Below are 16,289 nucleotides of genomic sequence, written 5' to 3'. Positions count from 1 at the left end.
ACTCCACGTATAGGTGATAAGCTCTAGTGACCTGCTCACAGCTTTATTCAATGTAGAAGAATAAATTCACTGGTTCAGAACAACTGTTTTCTCAAGTCTAAGGCCACTTCAATCATTAAGAAAATGGCACTAACACATTAACTGCTTGAACTATTGATACTGAGGCAGACAAATGCTACATACTGTGATTCCAAAAAGGAAAGAAGAAGAAAGAATTGAGATTACACAGCCATTATATCTACGGAACTATGCTCTCTGGGCATAAGCCCTTGTGAGATAAGACTTACTGAAAATGGTCCCTGACATTGCTATGCCTGCTCAGGAGTCTGCCAAGGAAAGTAAAATCACAGCATTTAGAAATTTGTTAACCGTTACTGTGTTCCACCATCAAATACACTGGAGCTAGCAGAAGAGTATTTATCCTCATATGTAAAAATCTTGACTGATTAAATCTTTACACTTACAAACTATAATATCTCTCTTGTGATTCCACAGTCATAATTAAGGCCTTGATCCTAAAATAAATAGTCCAAAAGATGGAAGACCATATTGCAAATAAAACATGCAACTTAGTAGAAATATGTATTAAAAAGTTTCCCCAAAGTTTACAAAAACTGTTGCAGAAAGGAGTAAACCCTTTAAAATAAGACTACTCAAATAATTCCTTACATGAACAAAGCATACAATCAAAAATTCAGCCTTGCATGACTCAGGAAGTATGCAATTATTTGCCTATTTACATATAACRATATCAGGTTAAATTATGTGCAAAAATATCTGGTTTTTGACAAATGCCATAATGGAACACTACTAAACCATGAAACCCCAAACAACTTATTTTCCTCAGATATCAGAGTCTCCTAATACCAGAAATACATTTGTAGGGCTCCCCCTCCCCCATCAAAAAATAAAGGTAATTTCAACCTCTAGGTGAAATAATAAGACTGCAAGGGCAAATTTAGATGGTTCATTGTTCCTAAACCTTTAATCCTACAAAATGCACAGTATGCATTTCCTAAAGATATACAGAACCTTGACTTTCTATTTAGATGAGTATTACAGTAGAAAACCTAATAACTGCATTTACAAAACAGTATTTCTTTAAAAACAGGTGTTAGGATTTTTAGGTTAAACAAAAATAATGTATCRCAAATCTTTGTGCTACTGGCAGCATATGCTTCCAGAAATACAATGAAAATAAACTATTTTATCAAGAAATCTAGTRTTGTATACAATATTCTAGTTTTTGTTTAAGTTATCCAAACAGAGCTCAAACAATTCAAAGTAAAAATAAGACTCCTGAAAATGTAGGTACTTGCTGACAAATTTCACTGTATTTCATAATCCAAACTCCTTTAAATTCTAGATTATATTCAGGCATCTGACCTGTTTCAAGAAGCCTCTCAGACCAGGAGCTCTCCAGTTACTATCCCAGAGACTGTACAGAGTTAATGGTTTACCTAGAAGCACTAGACTGCAAGACTGAAACCAGTTTCTTGAAAACAACTATGAGATCCCTTGGGCATCTCAAGAACCCACTGTTTACAGTAAGTTTGATTTTCTTGCAATCTGGCAAGAGCACGATGTAAGAAACCACGCAGTGTGAGAGACAGTTCCGAGAAAGCTGGTAGCAGAAGCAGATGACACAAAGGCATCTCCTAAAAAAGATCCTGGAACAAGGTTGCACAGCCTACTAACAGTAACCCTTCCTCATTYTCATCCATGCAATAAAAGCGAAATTCTAGTAATGCTGGGGCTCACACTAAAGTTCAGATGAACAAGGGGATAACCAGAAGAAAAGGAAAGCACCCATCTGTAAAGCACCCATCTGTTATAAATGATTCAAAAGAGAAAATAAAGCACACTGGCTGATATTACTGCCCTGTAATTCTCAGATGTGTTTCAGCCTAGCTAGGTCGTTTCTGATGTCTTATACATCTTCCTATATGGTCTAGTAAAACTACTTACTTAAATGGGCTTTTACCTAATGGCTTATTTGGTCTACATTAATTTTTAAAGAATGATTTGGCATAAAGAATAAGGATGAAAATTACCTTAATTTTTTCTCAAGTCCTTTTAGCCCACTGTGATGCTAAATATAAGTTACCAAAACTTATTAGAGAATTGGAATTTTGAAGCCTAATCACCTCTTATAACATGGTATTTTCTACACAACTACAGAATGAGTCAGCTTGATTGTTTTTGATCAACTACTGTCTGTTCTGAAACCTCTTTTACAGGTAAAGAATTAAAAAGAAGTGTGGTAACAGCTGGGATTTGGAAACCACTTGGTATGATGGTAGATTACAGAACAATTCGCAATCCCTAAAGYTGAATTAGACCTAAAAAAGTGCATGTTATACACAGAGCTGGAATAAACCCATTGCCTTGCAATGCTTAGCATCTTGGCACAGGAAAGATAAACTATGAATCTAACTAACACAAGCACTTTGGAAGCAGTTTTTTCTCTACTAACTTTACAGATAGCTTTGTATGATATTGGTGTGGAATAAATTATAACAATAATTTATTTTTACCTAATAAATATTCATTAAAATAATAGAATACCTAATAATATGTTATAACAATAAAAATAAATGAGAAAGATAACACCTGAAAACACTTAGGCTATTACTTGCACAAACCAAAAATTTCCTTGGCAGATGAGCAGTATCTGAATGTGCAAGCAGTTCACCAAACCATAGTTTGYGTCACACAAGTAGGACCATTTAAAAATGTTATCTCTGATCCCAGAGGAGACCGTATCCTAAGTGGGAAATTAAAAAAACATAGATACAGAGCTATGGTATGATGATAAAAACATAATCTATAATTCAACTTAAACCTTTAAGATAACTAAAAACATTTTGTTGATTGATAAGTGCAACTAAAAGAAAGAAAGAGAAAACATGTTGGAAGAATACTGATTAAGCCAGTTAATGGCTGAAAGGAACAGCAAAGTTGATCCTTTAATATTCTTTGAACATGAATATCTGGTATCATCAGCAGGCATTTATAAAGGAGGTCTCTAGTAATGAAATCATGGTATGCACCTACATATCCAAAAGTATTGATCTGAGCAGGAAATGCTTAAAAATAGAATTTAYTTGTCCTTGGAAAACATTTTTTGCATAATTAATACACCATGGGTCACRACTGCCTGGGGCAGTTAGATTACAGAATAAAACAGTGGAGTGACTGAAAACATTTGTGAAGGCAACCTGGAAAAGATTGCAAACCAAACCTTATCATTTTTTATAATCTATTTCAAYTGATTGCAACATTATTTAAATACTGAGTTGCCTACTTACTTAATATAGTTTGTATTAACAGATTACATTTAAGTAATGATTTATTTTAGCTGAGTCACCTTTTATAAGGCAAAGTTTTCAATTATAAAACTCCATTATATTTTTAGTAAATAAGAGATGTTGGTCTCTCGTGGTTTGCAAAAGGTGTGTTTAGAAAAAACATTTTAGAAATTGTTTCCATTTACAGCAATGTGCTGAATTCTCCTGGGCCGTGGGACAGGAGCTGGGAGCGTGTACGTGGCTGTCCCACAGGAGCGGTTAAGCACCCTCGCTAAGCTCTCAGAATAGTGGGCCTGGAGCAACCTGCTAATATGCTGAATACATTACCAAACCTATGTTTTTCTTCCTATTATATGATGCAATTATTTTAATGTTCAGCTTTGTGTCCTCTTCCATGAAAATAAGCACTTGAGTTCAAGTGGCAAGTCACTCTGTGTTGAATATCCGCTGCAGATAACATACATATCCTCTCTCAGAGGTTTATGCCAATGAACAGTTGCACCAGTTATCGCCAATTAATTTATATCATCTTAACTGGATAAGAACGCAATCCTCTTCTGCATCTGTCAATAAACTCTAGAGAGTTGATATTTACTGTTTCCTTTATTGCTTCAATTTGCATCAAGCTTAAACCTCTTTTCAGAGAAAAATATAAGAGATACTTAAAGCTATTCTCTGTAGAAGGCTCTTGATATGCTAATTCCATGGAGTAATTTCAGTTGAGATAGATTTTTGCATTAATGTAATTATCTGAAAACGCAGGTGAGTTTGTTCAAGTTTACCATCCTGATTTACATATCAAAGTCTAGATAGAAAAGTTACAATGTAACCTTTGAAAACTTAGCCATTAAAAAACTTGATTTAAATYAAGGAATAGTCAGACTTTTCAAAACCAAATTCAAATGACTGTATTAAAGCAACACTGGAAAACYAACTAACCCACTGATCGGTTACATAAGGAGATATATATATGTATATAATATGTATGTATAATATACATATATAAGGCAATGATATTTGAGTATTAACAAGATGATATTGAAAAAACAATGCTTCATAAATGAAATGTGTCCAAGATATGTTCAGATTTACTCAATCTGGGCATTTTCCAAATATAGACTTGCAAAAGTCCTGCATAGCTCAGAGAAAGTATCTTCATGAGCATCTACCTGCACTGACGAGTTGGGGAAAAATGATATACAAAGAAAAACAGATTTTTTTTTCATGCAACACTGGGAAAAGCAAAGCTGTGTTTCAATAATCTTTAGTTAAGAGTTAAGCGACTAGAAAGTATTCTGCCTTAATGGCAAAATAGAGACAGTAGAAGACAAAAGCAATTTTGAAACCCTCAAAAGTAATTTAGATTTTATCTTTATCAGTTAAAACAGGGAGACAGTGTCCCATTTGTTAAGCAAAATTTCAACCCACAGAGTATGACTCAAGGAAGCTTATGATGAATTTGAACCCGTAAGAAAGTGCAGTTTCATTAGAGAGCTTCTGGGACAACAGAGTAGACTTACACTCATCCTTCCTAGAGGCATCTGGTATTAATCACAAAACAAGTATGAATACAACAGAAAATATGAAGTTAAACTCAGCAAACTGAAGATTTGTAAAACTTCTTTTCTTTRCATAAAGAATCTGATCTGGAGATGTCTAGGATGATTTCTTAAACACAGGTATCTGCCACACATGAATGAAAAAATTACATGGCAGAACTAATCCACATCTTCAGTCCATACGAAGGTTCTCCAAGAATCCTTCCCAAAATTCAAACAACATACCTGAATGTCAGAACTGCTACAAAAATATTTCTAGTTTAGATTGACTTCACACACATTTTCTGTCTACAAAACCTATTTTCCTTTGTGCTTGGCAGAGGGACGTAGTGTGCTTTACTCACTTTTCCCACGCATATGCCATCATAAACACAAGATACCTTCAGTGCCCACTGCAGTCTACCTCCCTCAGGCTTTCTGTCTGCTGGCATCAAAGGCCAGGAATGTCATTCATTTGCAAAGGAAATATCCTTGGATGAAAGACACTTACAAGTGGTTTCAGGTGTGTAAGAGCTGACTGACAGATCAAAGATTAGTCTACCATTGCTGCTGCAGTATTTTCTACTGSGTATTTTCTGCAGAAGCATTGATGGAATATAAGCTCAGTCTTGTTAACCCTTCTAACTTTAAGGAAACAGCCTGCCACAAAAAATTTAGTAACTGTCCTCTGCCATCATATTTAATATATAGTCAAATAATCTAAGCTTTACTTATAAAAACCACAGACATAAAGATCACTTCGTTATCTTCAAATCAGCACTAATATTTCCTTAACAATTCTGTATAAATGGAATAAGTAAAATGAATCTGTATAGAAAAGATACACAGATAAACATCTAAAGGAATAAATAATTAGTGTTTTCAATTTTAAATATTTTTCACAGCCTTGATATTATTGTTTACCTGGTCTCTATGAAATTTCAGTAGCAAATCAGTCTGTCTTTGGCCTACCTATCTATATATTCGTTCTTTCCAAATCTCTAACATATTTGTTATCTCTCTGTAGAAAATTTTTTATGTACTATACTCATGTTCACTCAGAGACTTGCCCAAGTCTCTCAGTGTTCTGCATGGAAAGGCATTAGTAATTTAATTTGACATACATACCATTTGAATAAAATAATTATCAGATGGAGATTTTCGTTTAAAAATCAGCACATGCTATTCTAGACAATCAGAGCAGAAAAGTAAATCCAAAGAAATTTCTGTCACATAATCTTTGGTTTTGATTACTTACTATCAAGCCACTATTACTTTGCCTTCTCTCTCTGTCATGAAGTTTTTTGTAGAAAATCCCTCCTGGATTAAACTGAGTACTCCAAACAATCATGTTCCCTCGATAATATGCATCCATTCCAGTTATCCTTGAATTATGTTCAATATGTGATATTTGTTGATGAACATCACTGAAGTTGAATGGATATGTGAAACCCAGGATATCAGTGTCATTAGCAACATAGAGAACTTGATCTTCAGAGCCTAGGGATTATTATAATGAAACAGAAATAAGGTAAATGTCAGCTAATATAAAAGCACTGTTTTTCATTCACGTAGCTTTTGGAAGTTTCTCCGATATAATTTCTTATACTAAAATTATGTGTTTACTTTTTGTTCAAGAATGCAAAGTCACACTGAGTAATAACTGCAACTTCATACTTTGATATCATTATGTGACATTGTGATATCAGTCTCTCCATATTCACGCTATGCTACCTGAGACTGTATATATTGAGCAGAACATAATTTAAGAATTTAAATAATTTAAGCCRCATACAAAGAGTAGAGGTGAATTACCTTCATTGGAGTATGGTTTAGGCAGCTGATTTATACTAGATATCTAATGTTAGGTGACTATATTTAGATAAATTCCACATAAACATCTTGTCTAAGATTTCTCAACAAGACAAAGCAAACTGTGTCAACTCCAAAAACTTCATTTCTAAAGTATTTAAAATAATAACACTTTATATGAAAGCATTGATTCTTTTCCGTAAGATTCCAAAACTTCATTAGAATGCTTACACTCTTGGTAATATATAACCTCTGTTGTTCTTTGTGTATATCTAAATGCAAAAGGAGGCAGCTGTAGTTTGGAAAAAAAAAAAAGTGGAACACCTACATACAATGGACTTGCACATTAAGTAGGCTCATTTACACAGCGGAGATAAGAATTCATCGCTTACCTAAATGAAAGATAGATCTGAGTGTCTTTGAGAATTATTTTTATGTACTAGTCAAGAAATATATATCTAAAATGAATTATAAATGCAACAGACATTAATATTACCAACCATCTAAGTATCAAACTAAATAATCTAGTATTGTCAATCCATTTTGATTTTTATAGCCTTACCTTTTGCTACACAACTGTTATTCCTCTCCTTATAATTTTTCTCACATATGCATTTGTATGACCCTTTAATATTRTTGCAGCGTTGGGAGCAAGCACCGAACACCATACACTCATTGATATCTATGAGGAAAAAGATTGGAATTTATATATCTGTAGTTTAATACACTATTATTTAATGTGTTCTGAACATCATGAAACAATGTAGAAGAATGAAATGAACTTGTAAGTATTTTTATTTGCAATAGCATTAAGAAACATTTTTCTGCCATTATCACTGATGCTATTCCAGTACAATCAATGTATCTCAGAAAAATTATGAGAATGAAAATGTCTGTTATAATTTTCTGCAACACAGCTATCTCCTTCAAAGTAAAAACTACATGATCACCTCTTATTGGAAAACCTCCTGTGTATACCTTTTTCTCAAAAGCCAAATAATGAAGCTTTCCTAAGCAAACATTTATTCACTTTGACAGTCCAACTGAAGTCATCTGCAGTTTTTCTGTAAGCTACTGCTCACCAGAGAGAAAATGAATTCATACTCCATTCATCAGGAAGGTTCTTTGAAAGGTAGATTTTATTTTATCCTTCTGATCAACTCTTTGTAATAACTAGGTCTGTTTTCAGCCCAGTGTGACACCATGTGTATTAAGATTGACTTTTCTAAGGTATTTTATTTTCATCCTATTTATTTACATTTTGACTTTCAGTTTTGTAAGTATTTGCTCTTTTTAAGCTCCTCAAAATACTCTCAAATACCAAAGCCTACGCCAACTCAAATTGCCCAGTTCAGTATTCTAATAGATCTTAAATCATTTGTTTACACATTAAATTATAAAATCATTCAAGGCTCTGACCTGGACCTTCTGCCTTTCACAGATGATATTAATCTTTGATAGCATCTCCAGGTAAAATGCATAAATCTATTTCCATTACATCCTCCTTTCAGTTATCTTGATTTCCTAATCCCACAGCTATGATACAGTTTTTACTCTGAGAAAAAAAAGTATGTGACATGTGCCCCTTCTCTAACACAGAAAATTGACTACCCAGATGATCTGTAATACTCTACAGCCAGGAATGACTGAAAGTTCTGTACCTTCACATTGCCTATTCCTCTGGTTTCTCTGAAATCCAGGTTTACACTGACAAAATAGGGATGTCTCTGTTTGATTACAGTATGCATCATCTCCGCAAGGATTCACATTATCTTCACACGTATATTCAGTGATACCTAAACAGATACAAAATCATCTTAAAAAATTCTAAAAGATTTCTTTAAACTGCTAAAAAAATCACATCTAAAAGAACAACAACAAAATCTTGGTAAATTTATCTTTGATTCTGTTAAAACAGCATAATGTTAGATGCTAAACAAATATACAACACTACAGTTTTTATAGTATTTATGTAGATAATATTTAATTAATCTTCTTGATTCAGAATGTGAATTTAATACTATAAAATTATCTTGCTGCAGATGTGAAATAAAATGCAAATAATTTCAACTTGAACTACTTCAAAAACTCAAAACTACTCTAACAGCTATCACAATCTGAATTGCTATAAATTTTGTGTTGCTCTTGTGGTATGTCAAACAGAATAAACATTGTGTTCTTTTGTCAATTATTTTGCTTTGTTTCTATTTTATTTTAAACAAAATACTGGGTATATCTGCTTAGGTACTATGCAGATGTTAGCTTCATATTACATTTCTGCTTTACTGAGAGGTTCTGTCTCATTTTACTATTTTYCTGCTACAACCTTGAAAACAGAGCTTGTCAACCAAACTCACTTATTTTGCAGTCTTGCTCATCTGAACCATCTCCACAGTCGTCAAACCAATCGCACTGTAGCTCCGTTGGAATACATTTCTTATCATTACAAGTGAACTCATCTTTTTTACAAGGTCTCACTTTATACGTGATTTTATCTATAGAATTACAAATGAACAGTAACAAAAATAAATCAGTATTTAGAATATTTACATTATTAACACATACAAATGGGAATGACCCTGAACTATTAAGTTACCGRGAATTATTTAAATCTTAATTTCTTTCAGTTTTAAAATATGATCTGTTAACCTTCCGTTAAGACTTAATGAAAGATAAGCAAGCAGACCTCTAATACAGTTTGCCTTCAAGTTGCTTTCTTCGATCCGAATATCTGGAAAGTTAATATCACTTACTGCAGTGATCTTCATCTGAATTATCACCACAGTCGTCAACCTCATTGCAAATCTGTTCAGGTCGCAGACAAACCCTGTTGTTTCTACATCGGTATGGTCTTGTAGGAGGGCATGGAAACTTTACTGAATGAAAACAAACAGAGAAAATCAGCTAGTACCCAGCCAGCACTAGTAAACCTTCTTTAATGCCTGCCTATCTATGCAAAAAGGAAGCAAAGAAACAAAGTGGCACAATTTGACATACGAGTGGTACTTGATTTTACACCTTAGGTACCAACCTAATCAAGGAACACTTGAACAATATTTACAGTACAATCCTTTCATTCATAGAATGTATTTTGCTTGTGATAAGGCTAATAATGCTTATTTTTGACAATCAGTAAATATAACATAAATAAAACAAAGGAGGTAGGAAATTCAGTGATGTTCAGCATTTCAACATACAATTAACTTTTTCCTATCAGTGCATTTGCTACCAAAAAAAAAAAAAAGACTTTTCACAGATATATCTGAAATTATACCAGCAGCAGTAACAATGGAAAACTACATTAAACTGGATATGCTCACGAACTATTTGCATCAACGACTGCCTGTTTTAAAAGTTAATTATAGCTGTAAAGTTAAGTACAGCTGTAAAGAATATTTTCAACACTGGTTTTGTTAAAAAGCTGCCTGAATTTGTTATGAATTTATCATGTAAAATCTGAGAAGCATTTTTTTCTTAGAACTCCAAGAATTTTAATTTTACTTTCAGGTAAAACTTCCTGTGTATAGATTAACTGTTATAAAGTGGTGCTATATTCTTTGGCAAGCAGTTTTTGATAGTGGCCAAAGTCTAATATCTAACAGATGATACGTTTTATGCATTTTCACTTTTTTTTTTTTATTATTTTTTTTTTTTTTGCTATTTCTAAAGCTTTGCAATCTTAGGATTNTTTTTTTTTTTTATTATTTTTTTTTTTTTTGCTATTTCTAAAGCTTTGCAATCTTAGGATTCTTTTAATAGAGTACATAATACATAATACTCTATGTATTACATATACATAGAGTACATGTTATTTGTGTAATTACATTGTGCAACATAATAATGTACCTAGCAAAATGTCTATTACAAAACTGCTGTTCTCAGAATCAGAAAATCAGTAAGGTTGGAAGGGACCTCTGGAGATCATCTAGTCCAACCTCCCCGCTCAGCAGGGTCACCTACAGCATGTYAGACAGGGTTGCATCCAGGYRGGCCYTGAAGATCTCCAGRGAAGGAGACTCCACAGCCTCTCTGGGCAGCCTGGTCCAGGGCTCCGTCATTCTCACAGGAAAAGAAATTCCCCCTCACGGTCAGGYGGAACYKCCTGTGSTTCAGTTTCTGCTCATCGCCTCTTGTCCTGTCACATGGGACAACTGAAAAGAGTTTGKCYCCGTCCCCTTGACACCCTCCATTCAGGTACTTRTACACATTGATAAGATCCCCCCTCAGTCTTCTCTTCCCCAGGCTRAASAGGCCCAGCTCTCGCAGCCSTTCCTCACAGGGCAGATGCTCCAGCCCTCTGATCATCTTTGTAGCCCTACGCTGGACTCTCTCCAGTAGCTCCATGTCTCTCTTGTACAGGCCTCCAACTGGGCTCCAWGCCACTGATGACRACCCTCTGAGCYCTGCCTTTCAGACAGTTCTSAATCCACCTCACTGTCCACTCATCTAACCCACGCTTYCTGAGCTTATCTAGGAGGATGTTAYGGGAGACAGCGTCAAAAGCCTCAATGTCCACTGCTATCCCTTCATCTACCCAGCYAGTCATGCCATCATAGAAGGCTATCAGGTTGGTTAAGCAGGATTTCCCCCTTGGTGAATCCATGCTGGCTACTCCTGATCACCTTGTTCTCCTCCATATATCTGGAGATGACATCCAGAATGAGCTGTTCTATCACCGTACCAGRGACGGAGGTGAGGCTGACTGGCCTATAGTTGCCTGGGTCCTCCTTCTTGCCCTTCTTGAAGACTGGAGTGACATTGGCTTTCTTCCAGTCCTCAGGCACCTCTCCAGTTCTCCACGACTTTTCAAAGAGGATGGAGAGCGACCTGGCAACATCCGCCAGCTCCCTCAGTACCCGTGGGTGCATCCCATCCAGGCCCATGGATTTGTGGCTGTCTARCCTGCCCAGAAGGTCTCTAATCCTATCCTCCTCAACCAAAGGAAAGTCTTCCCTTCTCCAGACTTTCTCCCTCACGTCCAGCCTGCAGGATTTGTGAAGGCTGCCCTTAGCAGCGCAGACTGAAGCAAAAAAGGCATGCAGTAAYTCTGCCTTCTCTGTATCCGTGTCACCAGGGCCCCCGCCCCATCCAGTAGCGGGTCCACATTTTCCTGAGTCCTCCTCTTGTTGCTGATGTATTTGAAGAAGCCCTTCCTGTTGTCCTTGACATCCCTTGCCAGACTCAATTCCAACATGGCCTTAGCCTTCCTCACAGCACCTCTACATACTCTGACTGCATTCCTATAATTCTCCCAAATCAGTAGGTATATATCTACCAGATAAATGTAACTAACAGAGGCACAAAAATAAGCAGTTTATTATTTGAGGTCTTCTCTGTAATCTCAAACGACAAAATTACATTTTTTCCCTACTGGAAAAAAGTATATATATTTACACATCCAATTCCTCATTCCATAAGTTTTCACTGGCATAGGTAACAATATATGGATTTTGTATTTATAGAATATTGTTCTGTTTGTATGCCTTTATTTCAAGCTAATCTTTTAAAAGCCAAAAGAGAAAAACTTAGAACTATATGTCCTCTGATAGATGTTACATATTGTTTCTAAATCTCTTACTTGCATTACTAAATGAAAAACACTGAAAAATCTGGTGTCATACCACACATTTCAGCAACTTCATCAGAGTTATCTCCACAGTCATCCTCTCCATCACAGACCCAAAAATGTAGTTTGCAGAGGGAATTGTTGCACAAAAATTCATCAGCTCTACATATATTTCCCCCTAGAAGGATGGACAGAAGACAGGAAGAAAAACAGGAAAGCAGAAAGACAAAACAAAATCAGTACAACTATATACCACATACTATCCCCAGTGAATGAAACATAAAGCATAACTAAATGAACCAAATCTCAAATGAAAGGATTGAATAAACAGAGAAAAACACTCATTCAAAAATCTATTCCTTAAGCAAACACATCTTTCCCTTTCTGCTAGCTAGGAATTTGCTTTTTGGCCTAATTCCCTAATTGGCCTGGTAATTACTAAGGAAAGACATTAAAAACTGACTAGCTAGGCATGTTCCCCTTGCTAGGAGATACTTACACCGTCTTTCTGTCTAAAGCTTCCTTTGGTGAAACTGCCTTTCAGATAAGAAATGGTTGAGTACATCTGTATTTTATGCTATCAGAGAATGGTATCACGAGAATGGTATAAATCAAAACAACACAGAAATATGGTCCCATCTGTTAAAGGCCACTTCAGATTTATTTCCTATGAATAGCTGATGCTCTACCTATTCCTGCTAGTAGTTTCCCTGAAGCACATCATCTTCAGAAGGGACAAAGCGATTGCAATCCCTTCTGCATGACCACTATTTTTCCTTCTGAGTTGCACTGGGCTTAATCAAGCTTTTACTGTCCCCATCAACCTCCGCTATGAGAGAAGATCTGGCCATACTGGAGAGAGTGACAAACTAGACTCTTTTCGTAATTTTTAGTACTGACTCAAACATCTTAAAAAATGGAATAGGTGAGAGAAAATGTTTTAAGATAGTGTTCAAGCTTTAAAAAGTTGGTTCAAGTTTGGATCAATTTTAATACCTGCGGCAGTAAGAAAGCATTTTTTGTCAAAATTATGACTAGATTTTACTACTCCCAATTAAGTTATGACAACTTCTTCAAATTCTTTTTCTATATAATATACTTTTCCGATATGGATTCTCAAAGTTTCCTGAGAGGAGYAGAGTATAAAAGAAATGAAGCTGAGCACCTGCAGAGTAGGAAACACTAAAATTTTACATGACAGCACCAGAACTCTCAGCTGGCTTACCTCAATGCATTAAACACATCCCAATGACTAGACCAAGCACCAGCAGTTTTTACTTTTTCATTCAGTGCCCTACTCACAACCCCATTGAAACCAATAGAAGGCTTTCTTTCAGTATAAAAGGTTGAGAAGAGATTTAAATTTTTTCCAGAAAATTAATTTACATCAAATACCCAGCATGCAATAGGGTGTAATGTTCACATTACATTATTGAATATGATTCACTCCCATTGCAAGTATAACTTAAGAGAAATATTAAATTATTTATTGTTCTTAGAGGACAAATATATACAATTCCAATATATACAATTCAATTATTTCAAATATTCAAATTCAACATATACAATTCAAATGTTCAAATATATACAATTCAAATATTCAAATGAAATATTTCCATTAGAGGAAAAATATATACAATTCAAAATGGAAAGACATGAATATAGATAAGATTGTAATCACATTAAAGCTGTAATCTACCTGTACATTAAGGTTTTAAAAAGCTATTAAAAAAAAATGCATACTGGGATACCAGTAAATATAAGGATTGTTTTAGAATTCTTTATAATAAAACTCCATTTGTGTTTGCTGTATTTCTAATGAGGAAAAAWTGGTTTTTCTAAAGTATCAGTGAGATAAAATAGCATTTGTTGTATGTGATTGCTCTGTCTGTCATAATTCTTTCACAGACTAGATTTCTGTAACAAAAATCATAATTGTAACATAAATACAAAGTATTATAGCTGTAACCAACCAGACAAAAGGCTTCTTATTATATGATAAGCAATTTGTATTTCACAGAAGTGCCATTATGCCATCCAGAGAATAAGGTGGGCTTCAGATAAAAACAAAGCATTACTACTTATTTACATTTCATTGGTTTTAAAGCAATCCAGTCTAGATATTTTAAGACAGTTTCGAAAAAAACTAGAAGTTGTCTCCTAAACTTTTAACTTTTAATCGATCTTTTCAGTATTTTTCAGTGATTCAGTCTTCAACGCTTCCAGAAACGATGTTTTCCCTTTTATATCTAAATATCTTTGCAACATTCTTCCAGCTTTCTTAATTTTCTGGTCTCTTTTTCAATTATCCCATATAAGTTCTCTTTTTTCCTAGTTGTAAGTATGGTTTAACAGATTTAGGACAAAATAAGAGGAGGATATTTTACTCAGCAGTTGCTTGTTTCTTCTCTGATTATTATTACCTATTATTGTACTGCATTATGCTTTTGAAGTTACAGGTGTATTACACAATCACAAATGACTAATCCACAGAGACTCACTTGAAAAAAATAAAAAAGGACCACTAGATGCCAGATCATTAATCTAGAAAAAGAAAAGCTGTAAGAATGCTGAGGAAAATTTTGCTTTTTAAAAAATTTGCTTTAATTTGTAGACTGAGAATTCYCTTGTCACAATTACTGAATTACTACACCTACGAAGAATCCTGGGCAGCATTACAGTGCTACATCCTGATAGTTGAAGCAATAGTCAGTTAAAAAAGAAATCAGATATTAAAAATTTTTGCATGGTTTTACCTTTAGAAGAAATACTATGGGTTACTTCTTTAATGATGCTTAATTGCTATATATATATATATGTATATATATGTATATGTATATGCATGTATATATAGGTATATATTTACGTATGTATCCATGTGTATGTAAATACATACGTATGCACAATTGCAAAAGTTTTATTAGACCAGGACCCGTGAATATTCAATAACTATCAAAATTAGATTACTAGATGTATTTCTCAAAAGCTTCTCTGGAAGCTTGACCATAAGCATGCAAGTTTGAGCACAAGGTTTAAGTTCATATGAATCAACTTCTATGGGCTTAGTTCTGTTCTGTGAGGAGACAGAGCATTCAAGATGTGATCTTGTTAGCTCTGGTTAGAGGCAAAATTTCATCTCCACAGACGTAGATAGAAAACTRGGTCTTAAACTTATTTCTCATTAAATTTCTCAATAAATTGCATGGTTTTGTAAATTATTGCTACCTAAAAAAATATTGCAAATTAACAGGACTTATACGCTTCCAGTAACAGCCCTCTTTTGGTCCTTGGGAAAGGTAAAATGAAGAAGCAGAAATGAGTTGTCAGTTATAAACAATGCGAGTTTTGTTTCTTCATCCAGCCATTTATGCAATATCGTCTTTGTCAAAAGATGTCACAGGACCTTCATTTCATCACTCACAACATTCGAGGTATCCCTAACTTACGCTGTGTTTTAATACAAGAAAAACATAAAGTAAGCCTTTTAAAGAAAAGTGTATCTCGCCTTGGTCACAGTTTTCTTCATCACTGCCATCCACACAGTCCTGGATTCCATCACACAGCCATCGGACAGGGATACAGTGGGCATTATTTTTGCATCGAAACTGATCTTCTTTACATTCTGTTACACAATCCATCTGTTTGAACACACATGTGAACTAAATGTCAATTAGCAATAACATTGACAACATACAGACAAATACAATATAGTTTACCAATACTGTTCTATTACCCAGCTATTTAATGCAACATAGTTGTCCCTTCCTAGAGACAGTGTAATCTAAATAGTTATCAAGCTTCAAGTGAACTGTAAACATGTTATATATGTTCTCATATTATTTCTGTACATTGCTTAGTATTAGCAATGGGGAAAATGGCTATGTTTGTATTTCTGAAGTCATCTGCCCAAGAGAAACAACTCTGGATAGGCGGCCAGCTCAGGCAAGCTGGTTCACACCCATGTAGATCAGGACTGAATCCTCCAGAGTGGTCTGTCTTCACCTGCACTGTGTACCATTTGGCTCAGATGCCAAATGGCATCTTTATGACTTGGAGAAATTA

The 16,289-nt window shown here is 34.7% G+C and overlaps 1 protein-coding gene across 1 annotated transcript in view; it reads right to left on the bottom strand.

Moving 5' to 3' along the window:
• LRP1B (LDL receptor related protein 1B) overlaps positions 1-16,289 on the bottom strand; it is a 236,065-nt gene that overhangs the window by 51,296 nt on the left and 168,480 nt on the right. Inside the window, exons 52-58 of the mRNA XM_085320958.1 lie at positions 15,733-15,865; positions 12,283-12,405; positions 9,415-9,537; positions 9,019-9,156; positions 8,323-8,457; positions 7,224-7,343; positions 6,108-6,349 (exon numbers count right to left, since the gene is read on the bottom strand). Of these exons, the coding sequence (XP_085177084.1) occupies positions 6,108-6,349; positions 7,224-7,343; positions 8,323-8,457; positions 9,019-9,156; positions 9,415-9,537; positions 12,283-12,405; positions 15,733-15,865 (1,014 nt within the window). The remainder of the gene's footprint in view (positions 1-6,107; positions 6,350-7,223; positions 7,344-8,322; positions 8,458-9,018; positions 9,157-9,414; positions 9,538-12,282; positions 12,406-15,732; positions 15,866-16,289) is intronic.

Source organism: Rhea americana, unplaced genomic scaffold, assembly GCF_003343005.1.
Source record: "Rhea americana isolate MKP2758 unplaced genomic scaffold, rheAme1 scaffold_67, whole genome shotgun sequence".
In the NCBI taxonomy this organism is placed as follows: domain Eukaryota; kingdom Metazoa; phylum Chordata; class Aves; order Rheiformes; family Rheidae; genus Rhea; species Rhea americana.
The sequence above is the reverse complement of the archived record's forward strand: the minus strand, read 5'-3'. Positions and strand labels throughout refer to the sequence as shown.